General features: G+C 41.7%; 1 protein-coding gene across 1 annotated transcript in view; it reads left to right on the top strand.

Annotated features, from left to right (window-relative positions):
• DOK5 (docking protein 5) overlaps positions 1–15,693 on the top strand; it is a 44,215-nt gene extending 28,522 nt beyond the window's left edge. Inside the window, exons 3-8 of the mRNA XM_010569618.1 lie at positions 3,075–3,189; positions 3,290–3,409; positions 4,163–4,352; positions 5,716–5,851; positions 12,633–12,753; positions 15,626–15,693. Coding sequence (XP_010567920.1) covers positions 3,075–3,189; positions 3,290–3,409; positions 4,163–4,352; positions 5,716–5,851; positions 12,633–12,753; positions 15,626–15,693 — 750 coding nt within the window. The remainder of the gene's footprint in view (positions 1–3,074; positions 3,190–3,289; positions 3,410–4,162; positions 4,353–5,715; positions 5,852–12,632; positions 12,754–15,625) is intronic.
• Positions 15,694–21,742: the final 6,049 nt, after the last annotated feature.

Here is a 21,742-nt window from a genome sequence, read left to right as displayed (position 1 = left end):
GCTGGACCATAGGATGGAGGAGGAGCTGCTGTGTAACTTTTGGTGAAACTTTTCTTGACTGGGAGGCCTAAAGAAAGAAAATTCTTGGTTGCAAGGCATGTCCATGGCTTCTGTCCTACTCTGTGTGCTGGGTAGATCTTGTTGGAATGACCAACTACTGCTGATGTGAAGCCCTAGACTGGTGGGAGACCGCAGGTAGCTGAGATATTGGCAGGAGAAAATCTCGGTCCCTGTGGCTGGATTCAGAGATGATGCAGTTCTAGAGCTGCAATGTGAAGATGACACATAAGCAACAGTGTGCAAGGCTGGAAGCCTTTGGGTGGGTAGGGGTGAGCTGGAGATTGGAGTGTGGAGACTGGAAAGTACGGGATGTCTCTAGTAGTACTGAAATGAGAGGAAATGGGTGATGGATACTCTGTGTCAGGGATGCAGAGAGTGCAGGAGCTCATGTAGGGAGATTGGGCAGCAGTTGCAGCTTGCAGCCCTAATGAGGATAAAACATGACAACCTGGGGGGTAAAGTATGGGCTTAGGGATGCTGGGAGTGGTGAAGGTAAGATGTACAAGGTTGGAGTCCTAGTAAAAGAAACAATGATCAGAAATGTCTCTCCTTTAGTGTAGGCAGACAAAGCAAATGTTTTGATCTTGTCCTTCTCGTGTTCCCAACAGTGTTACGAACATCTGCTCCCATCTGGCCTGGAGGTGCATGACTCAGGCTGAACACAGGGTCATTACTGATACTGTTTGGGTTGGTTAGTGGTTTTTTCTTTCCCAGCCCTGTGCAGTAGCTAGCAGCCTCACACATGGTCCAAGTGTCCTTTGCCTCCCTCGCGAAGATGTAGGTTGTCTCCCTGCCCGGGGCTGGGGCAGCACGTGCTACACATCGCCAAGGGCTGACGGGGGGCATGGGCAGCAGCTCACCAGTTGGTACTTCTGAGCCTCCTAAGAGCTGAAAGTGCTTTTGGCTCCTGAGCCAGCATGAAGAGACAGTTTACTCTTCCCTGACTAGTATAAACCTTTCGTGATCTCACTGAGCCCTGTCACAGCATCCTCAGGATTCATCATGCCAGAGACAATTACCGGGATATCCAGCAGCAGGAGTGTGACATGCCTGATTTTAAGAAATGAGCTTTCCATTAGGACAAATCCCAGATAGCTAAATGATTCATTACCAAAATGTGTGGCTACGTTCTGCTTCTGCTAACTTTTGTACTCGTAGGTACAAAACTTCATTAGCACGTTCACTTGCAGAAAATGTAAATATGCTCAGTATAAATCTCAAGGTAGTCGCTGTCCTGAATGAAAAAGTCTAGCTCTTTTTTTTCCTCTTCCATTTGAATCTTTCCTTGGCATATGAGAAAAATATGAGTTGAACTTGGCAGCTGGCATTTTGTGTTTGACCTGTCATGTGCTGAGCACGATGGGAATAGGTTATGACAGATTTGTCATATTTAACAATGAGTCTGTCGGTGTCTTGTTAGCACTGGGGGATGTGCTTCCATCACAGGATTTCCTGGAAGAGTAAAAAATGTTCATGCAAAATTAGGCACAATTAGAAAGTCTCAGTTTTGACACTTCTCAAAATCTTGAACCTGGAGGCTATAAAAACCTGAGTTTTAAATTTGGCAGCTATGCAGAAGGTTTGGTGTGTTCCCCATGGGATGTTCCTTCCATTATTTCCTTCTGCTGCTGCCCATAGAATGAGCTTCTGGACATTGGATCTATTATTTGTTTTTATTCTGGGGAGACGTTGCCTGCCAGCTGCTCTTTGTTCCTTCCATTCACAGTAAGATTACTTTTCAGGGGTCTTGCTTGAAAATGTGATCTGTTCTCCCCTGCTGGGAAGGAATGGGCAATAAATTGACTCCAAGAAGAAAGTGACTTAGGATGAAGGGCCAGAGAGATGCAGTCGGTGTGCTGGTGAACCCAAGATGCTCTAGAGGAGCTGGTTCCGTTGCTGGACCCTACAACACTGATAACTCTGGAAACTTCCTGAGTCTTATGTATAAGATTATTGCTGCATTTCTTTGTGTGGAGTTGACACAGTTTGATGTGAGATTATTCCACAGAACTACTGAGACCAAAATAGTGAAGTTGTTAGGTTGTACAGTTTTGGGAACATTTCTGTTAAATTCCCCCTCTTTCTCTCTCTCTCTTCAACCCCTACCATGTAAAAGAATTGGTGAAATGTTTTCGGATAATGAATATTTAAATGTAACTTCCTGATTCCTTGTCTGGGTATTAGCCTTTATATTAAAAGGAATTTGAATAATGAAGAATTCCTCCACAGTCAAATTTAGGAGTGTTACTTATGGTTGTGAGGGTGAAAAGTGGATGTTACAAATACGAAGCAACTGTAGTACATATTTACTAAAGCTGTATACAAGGTAACAGATACGTGTTCATTTTTTTGGCATGAAAGCTATTTTTCCAATCAGTTTTTGGCAACCAAGCAACAGAAATCTGTGTTTACAAGTCTGTGATTTTTTAAAGCTAAAAAGCTTTCTAATAACTAAAACTGTGATTTTATTTATTTTTTTTTTTAAGTGGAGCATTCTAACAAATCCTCAGCTTTCCATCAAAATATAATTTAGAGAGCAGCTTTTCACCATTCTTACAGTTTTGTCCTCCAAGATGAAAGCTGTACTGGAACTGGACTTGCTTCTCCAAATGGGTGAATCCTTTAGATTTTTATCTTCACCTCTCTTTGCTTCTGCTACATCAGGTTGGTCTTTCTTATGTCCTTCATGTAAATATTTCTCAAACTGGAGTGAGCTTTGATTCTACCTGCCTCTTGGCTAAAATCCTGTTCAGATGGTGTTGCACTGAAGCTCACGTACAGACAAGAGACAACTGGAAGACGTGGCTGCTTCATCACCCAGGGTCTTCAAGTTGATCGTCTAAGGTGATTCATGTCAAGGTTGCATTTCTTTAAGAGCAATCATAGGCATGTTCATGCTCTCCTTTTCGCTGTCCTTTGTAACATGATATAATTCTTTTCTCTCCTTCTCCAGTCAATAATGGATAGATATCTTTTCAAGCTCCTAATTAAAACTCCAAATTGTGCTTTTTCAGGTCACAGAGCTCAATAATGTGAAGAATATATTACGAATGCCAAAAAGCACAAAGAAGCATGCTGTTGGGATTTATTTTAATGATGACACATCGAAAACCTTTGCTTGTGAGTCAGGTGGGTAAAATGGCAACGCACATTAGAAATCGTAAGAGCATTAATTGTGAATTTATAAATGTATTATACCTACACACAGATTTTCTGGGCATTTATACAGAACTTGAGGCAGATGAGTGGTGCAAGGTGCTGCAGATGGAGTGTCTTGGAACGCGAATTAATGACATTAGCCTTGGAGAGCCTGACTTGTTGGCATCTGGAGTAGAGAGGGAGCAGAGTGGTAGGTACATAAATGTTGACCTTTTAAATGTTTAACTGTATTGTTTTAAAGTCTTTTGGACTGTGCACATGAATATCAGAAATAAACTGGGGCAAAATTGGTTTTCCAAGCCCTCCTTCCTGTCTTGTGGGGATTGTTTTTGTTTGTTTGGGGGTTTTTTTTGGCTTTGGGGTTTTTTTAAATTGCTACCAGAGATAATAACGTAACTGGAATTATTTTAGAGTACCACTTTTCTTTCTCAGACAAGTTAGTTGCTCTTGGAGATGGGTACTGTCTTTTGGTGTGTGTTTTCTCATATGATGTCTGTAGAACAGTTTCAGTCTGTGACTGAGGCTCTTTGGCAGTGTTGTAAAGCAAATAATAAATAACAGTCATTGCATGCAAAACCTGAGCCCATGGCTACTTCACTTTCCTATGCAAATTAACTAATTACATGCACAAATGCAATTGCAATGTATTTATTCATGCACACAATTTTATTAATTGTTCGCAAATATCAGGATTACGATGGTGCAGACCTCTTCACTGTCTGAATGCACACACAAATGTTTGACGCCCTTTGAGTGCAGCATCCTGACTGCCCCAAACATGGAGTTTATTGAGTTACTGGAAGGAAATGAGTCTTTGTTTTTTAATTAGTTGTTCTAAGTGGAAATAAGATCTTGTATTAGAGATGGAAAATAGGAAATTCCTTTAATGATTTGCACATTTAATGGGCAGGGATTTTAGACTAACCTTTTGTTTTTCTCCCAGAGAGATTCAATGTGTATTTGATGCCATCCCCTAATTTAGATGTGCATGGGGAATGTACCTTGCAGATAACATTTGAGAATATCTGTCTTTGGGACATCCAGAATCCCAGAGTAAAACTCATCTCTTGGCCATTAAGTGCCCTCCGACGCTACGGGCGGGACCCATCTTGGTTCACGTTTGAAGCAGGGAGGTAGGTGTGTGGTCATTATATTGCGTTGCTTTCCTCGGTGATGCTGGGTGGTGCTCTGGACCATTTCTGAAGGTTGTTGAAGGACATGAGAGCTTATCTTCAGACAGAGGCTAGTTTGTAGCCTCTGCTAAAAAATATATTAAAAAAAAATGCTGAAACAAACATAAAACCGAATAAAACCCCTTTTAATCCCAGGTTGCAGCTTGAATGGAAGCAGTTGCCAAATAAAGCCTAAGGACGGGGGTGGGAGAGCTGAGGTATTCCAGGGGATTGCAGAGTGGAGGCTGACAGCATTATATATTACTGTATAGGGTTGTTCTTAAATAAAGCTGTATATGAGCCAGAGAATTGGATGGATGGGTCTGGGAAGAAGGAGTGAACATCATTCCAGAATTTGTACAGTGTGGGCATTTGGGCACAAAAGTTACAGGTTCTGTACTAGAAGTGGAGCTTGAAGTTGAGAGCAGTGAGTACCAAGTTGTTCCCCAAAAGCAAACTAAGTAATGGAGAAGAGACTCCTGTTTTCCATTGATTATATTCCTGTTTTCCATCTATTTGACAAATGGATTTATAAGAAATTTGAATGCATTTCCTTGTTTTAGAGATGTTGTTCTGTATTGCTTCCTGCAGCTCAGTCTTAATGAGCTGAAGTCTTTGTGTGGCTGAAGTCGGAGCACTTATTTATTGAACTAAACTATCGAATCCTTTCTAAGGGATATGGATGCATTATTTTATATAAGCACATTAAAGAATTGCAGTAGTAAAAGAGAAACAGATCATACAATTAACTTATCTGGAAAGGGAGGAGGCATTTCAATGTCCATTCTCCTTATTATTGCAGAATTTAGTTCTCTTGGGGGGCTAAAAGGGTACATTTTTATTTAGCTGATCATGCATTAACCATGATAAAGCAATGCAATGGGGATGCTGAGGAAAGGTATTGTTTCAAGTGGAAGATGAAACTCTACAAAACTCATTACAGGCAGCATTAACAGTCTGAAAGGGGAAGACAAATTAATTCTACCCAGCACAGATTCTAGATAGGGTCTAAATATTAAAAATCTGGGTCTTGTGCATGGACTCTCTAGAGCTTAAGCACTTATGATAGATCAGCGGTACTTAGCTGAGTCCCTGTTTGGTGAGAGCAATACAAATATGGACTAAAATATTAAGATTGGACCAGGGCTGGTAAGACCCATACACAAAGACTTCTAGATAATTTCGTTCCCTATTTCAACAACCTTTGTTTTCTTACTGCTTGTGCGATAGTGCTTTTAGAGCAGCGCGGTAAAGTTTTGCTTGTTCATGGTGATCTGTAAACTCAAATCTCACACTTGAATCCCATCTGTTCTTACTTTGGCAGGATGTGTGACACAGGAGAAGGACTATTCATCTTTCAGACCAGAGATGGGGAAGCAATCTACCAGAAGGTTCACTCGGCGGCTTTGGCCATAGCAGAACAACATGAGCGCCTGTTGCAGAGTGTGAAAAATTCAATGGTATGGCTTCTTATGATGCTTGTTATTTTGCACTGGGCAACAATGAACAATATGTTTCTTCAATGTGATTTTTAAGTTTTGATTCACAGATAGTAAGCAGTCTGATTATTGCTTTTATTAAATTCTGCTTGATTTTAATATTTAGGGCAGTATATATAACTGGGGTTGCTTTTCAAGAATCAAAACAACAAGGAAACTTACAGCCCTTGATTTTTGTGTCTGCAAAGCTTTCAATAAGTGTGAATTAATACAGAGATTATAAGCTCCTGTCCGTGCACATTCTCATTAGCTTCCTTTGATTAGTCAGCATCATGAGTTTGTCTGGAAGCATTTCTCATCAATCTATTTGCAAACTGTTGTGGCTCATGCTCAGATTTCCATTTGCTAATTGATGTCTACACTCCAGGGATGATTTGGAAAGAGTCATATGATTCAGATTAAACTATGGGGGAGGACTAGATGTTTGTCTGATCTCAGTGGATGTCTGTTTTCCACAAGTGCTTTTTGTGTCTAAAACTTGTTTTATGATGCACATGACAGGTAGGAAATATAGGAGTGTAAGGTGCAAAACTAGCATACAGAACAGATAGTGTGGCATCTCCAATAGCATTAGGTCTAAGGAAGGCAGTTTTATGGCACTTGCACCTAATGTGTTTCAGGATCTTATTAACTTTTTTTTTTTTTTCATCGTGAAACCTGTAGAGTGAAAAGGAATTTTCTGTTTATCCCCTATCACAACTGGTCTCTACACCCCAAGACTCACAGGTTGACTTTGACAGAAAAATTAGTATCCTGAAGATAACAGGCTTTCTGGAAAGTATAAAATGTCCAGAATGGATAACTGTGGAAGAGCCTGGCTATAAAAACCATCTCTGTTCCAGGCAGTAGTAATTGGTTTATGTAATCTGAAACAAGACTTATGTCCTTCTCTTACTGTAAACATAAGCACTGCTGTTATCCCCATCCATGTCTAATCCTTTCAGTAATTGTACTAACATCTTGGTTTCAGGGATAAGTTGTAGTGATGAACTATCCCAGTAGGAACTGGATGACCCAGCTGGGATGAAACAGCAAATGCCATTACGACTTGTGGAAGCTTAAGAAAAGATGAGAGTGGGTGTTGAGGGAATGGAGAAGGGAACAAACTGTCTTAAGTACTTGTATTTCTCTTGTTCTTCCACTTTTTTGGACTTGAGACAGAATGGAAGCCAAATACATGATAGGAAAGTTATTTCTCTTAATAACAGTCCAATGAGCAGGAGCAAATGAGGAAAGGAGGAGCAATAGGAAACTCTTTCCAAGTGTCTTGACCAGTCTTGTGGACTGGATAACTTATTGCTTCAGCCAAGCACGGAAGCACATGGGTCATTTTGTCATTTGTAGAGCAGGTGAGATAACTTAAACAGGAAAGTGAGGAAAAGTCAAGTCTGTTTCTTTGTGGGTCATGCCATGTCTTTACTTTCAACAGGAAAGAGACTAGTTAGTGTTTTTTATATATATATATTTCACACTATATAGAGAGTGATATACCAGTGTTCAGTTGATGTTACTCTGTTAACTTCTGGCTGGTGCCATTACAGTGTGGTCACTTCTGTAAAGCCCATGGGAGAGTGCTGTGTCTGTGAGGACGAAGTACTGACTTGGAGCCTTTCTTGTGACAGCCTCTGCCCTGTGTCCACTTAGACCACATGCTTTTCCCAGCACTTCATTAGGAAGTTCATTAGGAAGAGTTTGACACTTTGCTTGCTTTCAAAAATATTAGAACTAGCAGGTGGACTCTGCAGCCAGCAGCACAGGTATTTTTCCCCTTCCCAGTAAAGTATCATCAAACACCATCTTTGCTGGTTGTGACTTTTGTTTAAAACCAAGAACCTTTTAGTTCTAGTTAATGAAGAGAGCTCTTGTTCAGAAAGATCCAAAATTATCTAAGTTGAGACAGATGGGTAGATGATACAAGTACGCAACAGTAACTAAATTAAGCAGATTAAATTTAACCTAGGCTAAGTCAGCATAACTAGCTAACACTTGTAGCCCACCAGGATCAGAAGCAATTGAGTAACCTGTTGAGAGCACAACTTCATTTTCAAAAAACAGGGATAACTTCTATAACAATAGTGAATAGGCTTACAAGCAATTTCATGTTTGTTGATTTTACGTTTATATAATAGCATGTTTAATAGATGATGCCTGTACTGTAAAATTGCCATCTTACAAGCACCAATAGACTCAACAGATGCACAGTTGCTATAGATTTCAATAGAGAGCAGCTGCACAACCTCTAAAAGCTTTTTCATGAACACTATGTCCAACCACAACCCCTAAATCTAATTTTATAGACCCTAGAGTGCTAAGTGGGGGATAAGAACATATTCCTGGTGCACTGAAAGTCTTGTCATTTAGTAGCAGAACGCAATTGTTTCAGATGAGTCCATATGCTCCTGAATACGAGTTTCCCAAGTCTGTCATAGAAACGTCTGGTTCCGAAATACTCAGTAAGACTTGGTGGCTTCTCTGGGGTTCAAGGATAGTCAGATTTAGAAGTTTGGGCAAAGGATCATTATATCAGTGTAGCACTCAGGTGGCTTATTTTGCTGATTACAAAATATTTGTAAAGCACATCTTAATTCAGATTGATTGATTTCCCCTGTATTTTTCTTCTGCTTTTGAATGCCTCAACAAGGAGTTCATTTTAGATGTTTGCACTTCATGCTTGGCTGTCTATATTGTTTCTATCTCCAAGAATTATTTACCCTGCGTGAATTTTCGTATTAGTGAAGCTTGAGCTATTATTTACAGAAAGGGTAAATCAAAGAAGAAAGTAGGAGATATGGTGGTGAGAAATGAAGTCTACACCGACTGTCTTCTGTTTGCTCCTGTAATCCTGACCACTGCTACATCAGTGATGTGATAATCCAAGACCGACGTGAAGATGGTATTAAGCTACCTGAGGGCTCCTAGAGGCTGTGAAAAAAAAAAAGGGGGGGGAGGAGTTGAGTATCCCATGCTGATAGAGGGAAATAAAGCTGCCAAGTACTGTTGAGAATGTGGGCTATAATGTGTCTGTCACCTCCCTAGCAGTCGCTCTCTTTATATTACAGTATGTTGGTTCAGTTTGTGACTATAACTGGCTCTGGCTCTTGAAATTCATGTGGAAAATTGATGCGGTAGTGGTTCCTCAGCTGGGAACCTCACCCTGACACTTTCTGTTAATGTGCTGTTGCTTTCTGCTGAGGTCTAAGCATATGCTGACCAGAGCCTGTGACACTTTCACAAGGGGGTTTCATTTATTTTCTTTCTCAGTGAATTCAAAGATTTCTCTTTTAAAGGGAGGAAAGAGCTGGCTTTGCTTAGTGATGCATGAAGCCTTTCTGGTCATTTGGTAACTCATCTCATCCAACTGTTTCTTTCCTTTCACTTTTGCATTGCCAGACAATGGAAAGAAAATATCTCTTCAGGTTATATTTTCATGAGTATTTGGTTGCCATGAAAACTGACAGGAGCAGTGCTGTGACTTGACTGCTGTCATTTATGCCTGCTCTCAGTTCAGGTTGCTTTAAAAAAGACATTACAACCTGACATCTCACTAAGAAGTAATAACAGTGAACTTCCCAGTTTTGGCAGCTAAAGCTCAGCGCTTCGTAGAAAGATATTATCAGCCAGTTTACCGGCAGCCTTCCCCGACTCTTCTTCCCCTCTTAGCAACTCAAGTGCGCGCTTTGCACTAGATCCATCTGATGTGCCTCGGTCCAGGCTGGAGCCTGCCATTATCTCTGGCCATTTCCACAGAAATTCACAATTAAGAGCAGAAATGGTGCTCGCTAGCTTTTGAAATAAGAGCAGAATATTGTGTATTAGTGTAAGATGATGGTAGTCAAAACAGCAGCAATATGTTAGGGACCTTTAATTTCTGAAGTCGTTTCTATTCGTTTACCATTCTGTAGTTTTGCTGTAATGAATTTAGCAATTGTTTCTTAAGCAATTATTGTTCTAATTGATTTTGATTGATTACATGAATTTGCTTCACTGGGAAGAAAATCCCCTCAAAAACACAGTGAGTGCAATCTTCTCCAATTGGGCATCTCAAGATGAAGGTTTACCTAGTGCAAGCTGTTCTGCAAGGTCTTTGAAAATTGGATTGTTCAGCCTGAGGAAACCAACCAAACCCAACAAATTTTAAATCATCTTTCTTGTCTTTCCTTTTGGAGCCATGTTCACAGTTAATTTGAGAATGTTGGTGTGCAGGGGAGAGGGAGGTTATGTTTTTTGGGGGGGGTGGGTTTTTTGGGGTTTTTTTGTTTGTTTTAGCAGTACTTTCTAATTTTTTTAAATTTTAATTTTTTAATGCAATTTTGCTAATTTGTTAGGGTGGGATCCAAGAAAGAAAATACTTAATCTTTCCTCCTTGAGCCCCCAGGACTTGTGGGAAAAAACCACAGCCCATGTTTGACCCAGAGCTGTGTGTTGGCCCAGCAAACTGCCTTAGTATAGCTCTGTACATCTCCTATCCGGGGGACAAGAAGTGACAAGAGGTGGCATAGCGGCCCCCAGCTGCTCTCGGCACTGGCTGCCGATGGCTGCGAGTGCTGCTTCTCCATCCCCTGCCTCTGCGGATCTCTCGTAGCCACTGGAACTGCGGGGTGGCCTTGTGTTGTCCCTCAGCGCTTCTCACATCTTTGCCGCTTCTTCGGTTTAAGCTTGACTTAACATACCTTGATCCCTACCACGTGCGCAGGGAGCTGCGTTCAAACTGCTCCGGGGATCCTGATCTCCGTTCGGGTTTCAGCATCCTCCTTCTCCCCAGGGCAGAAGAGGATGAGAGGCTGTGGATTAGATGCCCTCCAGTTAACAAATTATTTGTTGTATTAATGATATGTGGAGTTGCACGTCCCGCCTGGCGCTCCGCTCGCAGCCTTTGCTCATGCGTGTTCCAGCATATCAATTCTGGCTGTTTTCAACCTGCTTACGGTGCCGGGTGCTTCTGCGGCATAAAGCCAGGTCATTAGCAAGTTATTCCTACTTTTTCTGTTGCCACAGAGATACAGTAGGTTAATTGTGAGAATGAAATCAATCATCATTAGAGCTGCCTTTGCTCGCAGTCTGAGGTGTTTTGATGAAATGCTGTGTATTCAGGACACAACATACTAATTCTTTTCTCCAGCTGTGGGTTTTTTAATTTTTTCCCATGCTGATTGAGTTCAGGAAGGGCACCCCTTCTGGCCCTTTTCTGTGTCTTTGTATAATCTTTTTCTAGCTATATTTCTTTTTTTTTTCTCCCAAGATAGCCTATTGCTTTTTGCACTCCTCCTGACAGCTGAACTGTTGCTCAAACTGCCTTAGCTTGCTGTCCAACTCACCAGTAAACAAAACCACCAAAAAAAGTATCTATAGCCAGGAAATGCCATCCTCACAGTGCTCTGCTGATTTTTATTCCCAGCAAAAGATCCATCGTTGTTTGTTTCCATGGTGCTGAGGTGTGTGTGATGATACTGCAAAGGGAGTCAGGGCTTTAGTGAAGGAGCTGTAATAAATTGTACGACGTAGGTGGAACCTTGCACGGTGCAGTGATTCGCATCCAGCAGATGTGGAGGTGGGTGGTTTAAGAGCAGGAGTTGATCTGGGTTTGGTTTTGTTTTGTTTTACCTTCACATCACAGGCACAGTATCCACTGTACAGGGAGGAGGTTGAAGATAGATGGCATCTCTAAATAACTTGGAAATGGTCTCTTCGGATACAGCCAGCCCTCGTGTCTTCTGTGCTTGCTTTGCCTGTTTGTTTTTGCTCCAAAATATACTGATCTTCTCGTAAAAGGTTCTTTCACCTCAGGTTTTGTGCAACTAAAATATAAAATTTACCCTTTTGTAAAAAGGTATCCTTATAAATCGGAAAAGTCAAGTGCAGTCTTTGTATGTTTGAACTGATGTTTTTCTGAGCTTTGGGAGGAGAATTTTAGCTGTACTGTGCAGCTTATGATAAAATCCAAATATTTTTATCAGCTTGTACATACATCTCATTGAATTCACGGAAAAAAAAAATCCTCAAAGTAGTCAGTTCTCATGTATTTTCGTGTTAAGTATGGTATAAATAACAAGGTACTGTGATTATGTGAGAAAATGTAGCTGAAGGCCCTGTATGGAGGGGGAAGTGTGAGATGGGGCTTCCAGCAATGCACTGCAGCCCACATGCTCTCCTCTCAGCATACCTGGACGTGCTGTTCATTCAAGGAATGTAGCTGAAAGATGCAGCTATCTCCTGTTGAACTCCTGTGCCATCCAGCTGGCACGTTTCTCAGCTGTAGGAGAGGGGAGATGAATAGAAAAGGCTTCAAAACTAACAAGAACAACTTGTCCTCACCCATGTGAAACATCTCCAGTCAGGTTCTCCGTGTGCTGAGGCTGTATTTAGCTTTGGGGAGTCACTTGCGTAGCTGGGAAGACCCTCTGACAGCTTTGCTGCTAAAGGGGGGGACCATACCTGCACTGCCCTGCCTTCTGCTGATCCCTGGTTTCTGTTTCAGCTGCTTGAGTTAAAACTCCCCTCAGGGGAAGCAGTGCTAGCCCAGGACCAGGGGAACACCAAGGTGAGCTTTGGTGTGCAACAGCAGCGTGGCCTCCTAACCCGAGTGGTGTGTGTCCGTGGAGACTAACCCCCGAGTTGCTGCTTGTGTAGGGTGGCCAAATGGAGGGAGGGAGAGGCTGGGCTGGCTATTGCGTTAGAAATTCTTGCAGCCAGTGGTCGTGCTGTTCTCAGACTGTCTCCCTCACATCAGTTTACTGCTTTGCAGCTTCAGATGAAAATGAGTGAGCGAGCCGTGTCCCTCAGCACCATGGTGCCCTTGCCCCGCAGCGCGTACTGGCAGCACATCACGCGACAGCACAGCACTGGCCAGCTTTACGGTCTGCAAGGTAAGGGGCTGGGGTGCAAAGGGTCAATGCGCAAATCGGATCGTGACATTGTTGAATCATTTCGGTCTCTGTCCGTCTCACTGAAGGCTGATGTTTGGTCTAAGCCAGTTGCTACTGCTGTCTGGTTGATGGAGAGAAGGGCACATCCGACCTTAAGATGGACAATTTGGCAGGGGGTTGTCATCAGGAGGGGCTCTTACTTCCCATGGGAGAAAGATCCTTCATTTGACAAATTTCGTGACTGTTTTTACAAGATGGCGAGTTACCAAGGTTGCTCAATCCTTTCTGCTACCAAACTCTTTTAATGGCACCTGATTTTTTGCCAGACTTATAACCATTTGGCTCCTCTCTCCTTTGGACGGCTGCCTCATACTAAGAATGATGCGGTCTTCATTATTCATTTTGTGTACTTTTAACATTGAACCAAAACAACTGCATCCTCAAAACCAGCTGAATTAGGGAAAGTAAAAGGCAATGGCCATGATAAATAGGCCTAGAAAAGTGTTGCTTGAACAGCTGCAACATTGCCACTGTGCCTTGCAGTGTGGCCTGAAGGTGGGCAGATGTCTTCTCCAAATCCCCTCCTTACTGTCAGCCCAAGGGGCAGCCCAGCTCAGTCCCCTCATGCCTGAAAACCTCCCCAGGCTGCAGAGAGGGAGGAATCACTCCCCGGGGATGTCTTGGCACCCAGTGGTCCCTCCGTGGTCACCAAGGGACATCTAGTGGTTATGGAGCACATGGATGGGGAGATCCTGGGGGGAGAGCGGACCCCACCTGCGAGAAGGATGGCTAAGAGGGTTTCGCAGCAGTGCTGATGTGAGCCATCCCTGCCCTTGTATTTCAGAGCATGTTTCAAAACTGAATTTCGGTCTCTTGAGATAGTGAAAACTGCAGCACCTAACAGGCAGTGTTGTTGCTTTGTGCCAGGTTCCCCAGAGGCACCCCAGGAGTAGGAGCTGCAGGTGATTAGGACCTCTGAGGAGCTGGTCCAAAGTCAGCATCTTGTAGTTATATGTATTTTTAGAATTAAAAAAAAACCCAAACAACCAACGGCCCATTTGTATTTCAAAACATACTCTTCTACTCTAAGCTATGTGGATTGGCTGGGTTAGCATTTGTATAGAAGTTGGTATTGATGAATTGTGAAGTCAGGATTGGGGCATTACTTGGAAAAGCCAGCACAAACCAGACTAAACGCTTAATAGAATTGTGGCAGCCTGGAGTATTAAATGCAAGGAGCCAATACCTGCCATAACTTTATTTTTACAACGTGTGGCACAAAGGCTGAGCTTGATTAAACATTTGGATGATAAAAATGGCCTGAAGCAGTTTCCCTTCACCATAGGGGCTTTAGAAAGTGAAGCTCAGCTTGGCCATCAGGACACAGGTTGTTTCTCTGTCATCCCTGAAGGTCAGGGCTGGTGTGTGCTGCACCAAGGGGCAGCCCTCCTCTTGGTACCTCGTCCCGCTGCAAAAAAAACCCCAGGTAAACCTGTGTTTAGCACAAAACCTCAGGACTTGGCAGGGCTTTCTGGTACTAACATGGAGATACCATCTACCAACATCAAACATTCAGAAATCACTAGACAGATATTTTAAAACATCCTGGTTTGGAAAACTTTTAAAGTGTTTCCCCCCCCTGCTCCTCTTAGATACTAGGAGTTTCTCAAGGAATAATGAATTATAGATATTTATTTTACTTTTTTTTAATAAAGTTGGAGATTGTAGAGGTTAGCACCTTCAGAACACAGAATATCACAAGCTGTGATTAAAAATTACAAGCCCGCAGCCTTGACATATATAGCCATATTCCATTCTGGTCCTCTGATTTTTAGCAAATCATAAAAGCTAGTATTTTTCCTTTTTTCAACACTAGAGGGGGCAGGCAGCACATGAAAAGCCCCAGCTAAACCCGGCAAATGTTCCAGAGGAGGGATGAATAATAAAAGCACGTACATGCCTGTTTAAATTTGTTCAATAAATTAGGGCATGGGAAGATGACCTGCTGGTGGCAGCCTGTGGCACACAAGAACAAGACTGCTTGCAGCCCTCTGACACAATCCATGGATTGGTCTTACAGTGCCTTACTATAGAGTCCTTTATTAAAACAATAATTCAGCATTGAGTTGACAAAAGATAAATAGACTGTATGGGTACAAACCACTTGTTTTATATTTAGAAAAATGGCTTGCTTGTTAAACTGGAAAAAAAGGATCCTAGGAGATTGTCGTCATGAGAATGGGGTAAAAGTCTTTGTAAAATAAGTAAGCCATGCAGCCAGCATTGGAACTAGGAAAGACACTGAAGTCCTTGTCTTGCTCAGCAGTCAGGGCTACTACTTCAGTGATACACTGAGCACCTCTAATTAGATTAGGTTGCCAAAATCTTGAAATGCTTCAATTACTACTGGAAAAAGAAGTATGAAATAATTGTTATACTGACTTGTGTAATTCCATATGTATGAAGCAGCATTTCACTCACTCAGTGCTAGAGGCACCTGAAACCCTGTATGCAAAAACTCTCTTCCACCAAAGCTGGAATTTATGATTTCTGAATTGGCTCTTGTCCTCTTTTCTGAGGTACAGAAAAGAACCGATGCTAATATTATGAGCTAAAGTGCGTTTTTCATTTAAAATGCAAAGTCAGAACTTATTAAAAATTAATTTACTTTGTACAACTTTCTGTTCTTAAGGAATTGGGAAAGAAAATCTGAGTGGAGATGTTTCTGAGAGGGAGCAACAGATTAAGCAGGGGTAGGTTTAATTAAAAGGCTGTAATCTGTAGTTCACGTAGTCCTTTATAAAAAGTGCTGAATAAGATGCCTATGTCTTACTGAGCATTGTTCTCTTTTTTTGCATCTGACTTGGCGAAGATGTTTCTAGCCCAGTGAAGCTTCATCGCACGGACACTTTTCCAACCTACAGGTCAGACCATCGATAAAAGACTGTAAAGAACTTTACAAACTCTTTGTCTTCTGACAAACTGCCCCAGTGGATGACAGTGATAATGATAAGCAAGGATGGAAACACAGAAAACTTCAGGTTGGATGAAAAATTCTTGCAATACCAAGGTTTTTTTAAACTTTGCCAAAAGCTGAAACTATTCTGTAGATATTGGGGAGCGGAAAAAACCCAACAAACCCTCCAGTGTATCTTTTATATCTTACAGCTGGACAGAGAAGAAATCACTCCCTAAGTATTTCCAAATGTTTTTGTATGATAGGTATGTTGTAAATACACAAGACTTTCCTGTTGTAGTGTGGTTCCATTTTGTCTATTACAGCTGTGTGTTCACTGATGTCAGCTCTGTCATCCTTGTTTGTTGTAACGCTTATCTTTAGTTACTTACGTTATTGTTCAGCCTAATCCTCGACCTTTTGAAATGGTGGCCAGTTTTAAGCAGCTATTGGATACAATTTTTCCTGTTTGAAGCCTGATGAAGACTTGATTGATTTCTTTTAAAAGCACCCTCTATCTTCTATTTCCTGTATTTATTTCCATCTCTGTAAATGTTTAAAATAATAATAATAAAAGGTCCCACTTAATTTGTGGTACAGTGCTTTTTGTCATCACTATCAGCATCATGAACAGAGCTGTTGTGGAGCCACTAGGGCACTAGAAGGGAGGATGGAGGGGGACAGTGCTTTGCTCTGGATCCCACCTCCACATCAAAAGCCATGCAACCACTCATCACGTGGCCTAGTGAAGCAGAGTAGTAGATTCAACAGGAATCTTGCAATGCCACAAACCATTTTGTGGCAGAAAGCCGATGTTTCTGATTTGTGACAGCATCTGTGTAAGGCACTGCTTTCAGAGATTGGCACCAGCGTCTTAATTTAACAGCAAACAGACTTTTCAAAAATAGCATGGCAGACTACTGTGTGCTATGTCAAATGGCCAGAAATGTATAACAGCTGTAGGCAGAAAGCTATGATTACCCTGAATGCAAGTGAAGTACTGCGCTTAGTGAGGTGTAGTTAAATCATTTTGTTAATAAGCTCTGAGTAAGAATGCCTTGTCAGATTGCAAGTCAGACTGATTGTCTCTAACCATCTCGTTCCTGCTCACCTAACCAGCTTAAGGAATAGGTCTTATTTTGATTGTACCAGTGGGGAATATGGTCTCTGGATATTTTTAATTGAAAAAAATATGGGATACAAATCTAATGATAATTGCATTTATCTAGGCATGTATAATGTTAGCAGCTAAGTTTTCAGCAGATATCCTAGAAGAAAAGTAAAAGAATGCAGCAGCCGGAGTAGGTTTGTAGAGAGTGAACTTCATTTGTTCATGTTTGTAGAGAACGAATTAGCACAGGCTAGTTTTCTCATGTGACAGAGGTAATAGTCTTATGGTTTGAGTAAAAATAACAAATATATTGGCTTTTCATTCTGAATATGAAGTTTCAAAGCAGACTGGGAGGACATGACGTTGGTCATCACCCACATGATGACTAAAAGTAGATTTCAAAACTATACTCATAGTTACAGTGAGCTGTACTCAGAGATGCTGTCAGTGTTCAGTGCTGGAGGAGGACATCCAGAATGGCGTGCGGTTCTGCGTCCGCTTCCAGTCCTGGTTAATCACTTGGACGGAGCAGTAGGGAGTGTGCTTATTAAAACTGCAGATCTATAAAATGGGAAAGGAAGGACACGGGAATACAAGATTAGAATACAAAATGATCTGGGCAAATAGAAGAAATTCAATAGGGACAAGTGCTTCTAAGCAAGGCTAATTGACTACACAGATACATAATGGGAAGAGAAGCAAGACAGCAGCCCTTTAGAAAGGGATGTAAGAGTTGTAGCAGATTACAAGAGGAACATGAGGCAACAAGGCCATGTTGCTGCAAAACAAGTAATGTCATAAGGGAATGTTAAAAGCGTTTAGCTTGCAAGACAGCTGAAGCTATTCTTCTGCTCTGCTCAAGGCTGGCAGGGTCTCAGCTGGAGTCCCGTCTGGTGGCCGATCCCAAGCTAACGTGCTCAGCTACTACAAAGAGCCGTGCCCTGTTACAGTGCTGACACGTTGGGATAGTTCAGCTCTTGCATTGCACTGTGTGCTGCATAATGTCTCTACCTTCCTTTATTGAACAGACTTTCTCTCCAGGAGTAAGGAAGGAGCAGATGTTTCCAAGTCAATTCAGCCTTTCTGTTTGTTCCGGTGTCCTGAAGTAACCAGTCACTGCAGTAAGATCTTTTTTAACTGTTTGGGCTTAGAATCTGTATATCAGTTTAATAAACGTATTATCAATTGTGAGATAAAACACTGGGAAAACGTAAGATATTGGGTTTCTACATCCAAAAGGGTTGTAGTAACAGAACTGGAGGTGAGGGAGGCTTTCAGGGAAGCAAACCGATGAGTGTGGTAAAGGTAAATGTGTTTCTGAAGGAAAAAAATCAATATGCCATCATTGTTTAAGATACACCATAGTGCAAAGATAAGCTTAATTTATTGTAAATAAGGATTATGTTCACTGTATTTCAAAGCTGCACTGCTAACATAAATAAGTGATTGAAAGGCATGTTATGACTAATAGGTCTTTATCTTTCAGGTTTACTTCTGCTAATGTATTCCCTTTAGAGCTGACAGCATCTGTTGTTTTATCATAGATATGACAGTTCAGTAAATGCTTTTATTCACCTTTCACTCATGCAATGATTGATATAGTAAGACTATCTGTGGTTGAACAGTCCAATTACAAAGAAGACAAAAAAAGCCACTCTAACCTTGGCCTTTAAATGAAGGGTCATTAAATCAGCTAGCTCTGATATTATTCTTTCTAGTGAAACTGCCTGCGAAGGATAGAAAAAAAGGCCTAAAAATAACTTTGCTTTGAATTACTATGTGTGTATGACACAATATCAAGAAGCTGCTTTGTTTAATTTGTGGTACCAACAGATTAAGTCATTTAATCTTTGAATCATTGCTGACTCACTTAGTTAGCAAGGTCATTAGCTGAAGGGAGTCAGAGGGTTTGCTGCTCCTATAGTTACTGGCTTTAAGGCGAGGGAAAGGTCTTCGCTGTATTTGGAGCTGGGGCGTTTAGACCGCCCAGCAGACTGCGTGTGTACAACACCGATAGGATGATGCCATCCTGCGTATCAGTTGGGTGCCAGCGGTACCTGGTACGCTGATGAAAACAGATGCAGACTGGCACCTGAGCTACACTCTGTCTGAAGAGGTGTACTTCAGAAAACATGCTGCAAATCCATTTGTAGAGCTGTGGGGCTTAGGGCTACCACGGGATTCAAGGATCAGTGTGTGACAAATCCCTGAGAACTATTTTTCTCAGGTCTCTGCCCTACACATAGGCCTTGCACGTTAACAAGACTTCACAAGGTTTTGGGTTTTTTTTAGCTTGTCCTGTATGCAAAAAGGATGATAACAATTTTATGGACTAGTTTCAATTGCTCCACCAAATTCCAGCATGGCCTTTTATATCCTTCAGCCGCCTTCTTTCTTGAATGTCCACAGAACTTCCTGGATAACTTTTTCAAAGGCTCAAAAATGTTCTGCAAAGTCATCTAGATGTGCAGGTCTTTGGCTCTGTGTAACCTCTCCCATTCATACAGCTCTAAGTAATGCTGTGCGGTTTCTCAGACGGCTGCTTCTCAAACACTGGACAAAAATGCCGTACCCCCAGTCCCTTTCATCCCACAAAAGACCAGTGGCCAGCCTGCAAGACATAATTGTGGAGATGGAAGAACATGTTTTAGGAGCAAAAGAAGAAAGGATCAGGAGAGAAAGCATAGAGCTGCTTACCCCAGTTTTCATATCCATGCTAAGAAAAGTTACTCTATCCTTTGAGCAGGAATGACCCAGCAAACTGGTAATAGCACAGTGGGTAGATAGAGATGGTCCAAACTGCAGCAGAACTTGGCGGGTAATGATCTTAAAAGGCTAATCTTGAAATCAAGTACCTTAGGGAAAAAAAAAATAAAAATATCAAGAATTCAAATTACGTTTCTTTTTCTTAGATGGTCTTTTATTACAGGTAACAGAATGCAAATGCCATTATCTAAAATAGCATAGAGTGCAGCATAACTACCTTAAATCATTGTGCTGCTGAGAGAAATGGGATGGCTGGCATCCTCTCCATTTCCATTTTCTAGAGGGAGATGGAGTCAAACAAGGACTTGCCAAAAGTTGCTCAGGTCCTCAAGGTATTTTCATCATGCTTCAAAACTAATTTTTTTTTAATTAAAGATCTTCTACTTTTTACTTGACCAAGATTTAACAAAACAATTTTTTGCTTCCTTGAGGTAGGGAGTGTAGTGGGTTGTTTCAGCATTTGTCTGAGTGAAACAGCTTTCTTTTTCATGCTTGTACTGTTGTGAATATTTATTCTTAAAATTGTTAGTATTTAGTTTCGTTTTCCCTTCTTACACTTTACAGCAGAAAAGCATCATTAATATTTAAGCAGATGAAGATCTCTTGAAGTTTGTGACTTGTAGCCAGAATGTCATTAATTTAAATAATCACACAGATAAAATTAATGCAATAAGAGTTGTATCTGAGTCCTGTTGCTGAGCAATTCTGGTGAGCGCATAATAATACTGCTGCCTCAGGCATTGAGATCAGGGGTCATGATGTGATATTTCTGTGTGTTCATTAACTTTCACAAGGGCAGATTGATCTTCTGTTTCTGTGAACACTAATGAACCATTTTCTTATTTTTAGGGAATATTCTATCACTACCACTAACCATGTAGTGTTTAAAGAAAAGCTGTTTTCAAACAGAAGGCTCTAATTAGAACTTGGGCCTCAGCTGTATTGATTGCACTACACTTTCTCAGTGGATTTACAAATGCCAGCAAATAAGCTTGCCGGGAAAAAGTTTATTGTAGTGGTTTTCTCTTTAGTATTTAGCCTACGCGTTGTTCTATTTCTTGACAAGCTGAAAAAAGGGAAATAGGTGCCGAGGATGCATTCAGGATGGTTGGGTTTGTATGAGTATTTTCCCAGCTTCCTGTCTTTTAAGTACTCTGGCGATCTCAGAAATAAAAGGCGTGAGGTGTTCACCTTACTCTAAGCCAGCAAAAAAAAAAGTTCCAGTCTCTCTGGTGAAATGAATTCCTGGTCTTCCAGCCGTATGAATGTGAGAAAATATAGAAAGGCATAACTCAAAGTAGCTGCGAGTGCGTTTGGCTCTCCTACCTCCCGGGTGCCGATGCCGAAGTCGCTTTAAGCGGAGGCGCGATCTCCGCCTCGGCCACCGGGTGCCAGCCTTGCCGTGGGAAAGGGACAGGGAACGTCAAAATATCTCATACTTTATTTTTTTTTTCTTTATCTGTCTTGTGGTGCCTTCCACCCTTTCCTCCATATCAAGCCTATACGCTCCAGCTCTTCCCTTGCTTGCGTGTCAACGGAAAACAAAGTGAAGCGTTTGGATTCTTCTAAAGGGGATCTCTAAACCTTATAGAAACACAATAGAAGTGTATGTTTTGGAGAAAGTTCCCTTTGTACAAGCAGTAAATGTGGAGGAAAAGAACCTTTCCTATGCACTACTGGTGCCATTTTTGCACGAGATGAACAGGATCAAGGGGGATGGCAGTGTGAGCCCACCGTTAGCAGGTTGCTGCTGACCTAGTGGGTTTTGCGCAGGGAAAGGAGAGCTGGTAGATGTACCTGGCGAACAACTGGATTTGCACAGACTTCTCTTACATCAGTTTGAGCAACCAAAGCCTGTAAATGAGCCCTGACCTTCTGGTTTCAGCTCCCACCGCATCTTGCCGAGTTGGCACGTAGAGCTACTCGGTCCAGGTGATGGAGAGAGGCAGGCTCTGAGGCTTGCCTGAAGAAAGGTGGTTCATTTTTTTGCTTGGTTTTTCTTTAATTAAATTAGTCCAACTTCCAAATGTCAGGTCATAGTCACCCAACTGCAGCGGGTTGTCTTTAAAGCTTCCAGAAAGCCACGTCCTAGCAAAAGGAGCAGTGTGCTTCTGAGCCAATTCATTGCAGTTGAGCAGAGAAAATGGGGGATGTGG

The sequence above is a fragment of the Haliaeetus leucocephalus genome, unplaced genomic scaffold (assembly GCF_000737465.1).
Source record: "Haliaeetus leucocephalus isolate CR32 unplaced genomic scaffold, Haliaeetus_leucocephalus-4.0 Scaffold273, whole genome shotgun sequence".
Lineage (NCBI taxonomy): Eukaryota > Metazoa > Chordata > Aves > Accipitriformes > Accipitridae > Haliaeetus > Haliaeetus leucocephalus.
This window is presented reverse-complemented; position numbering and strand designations above follow the sequence as displayed.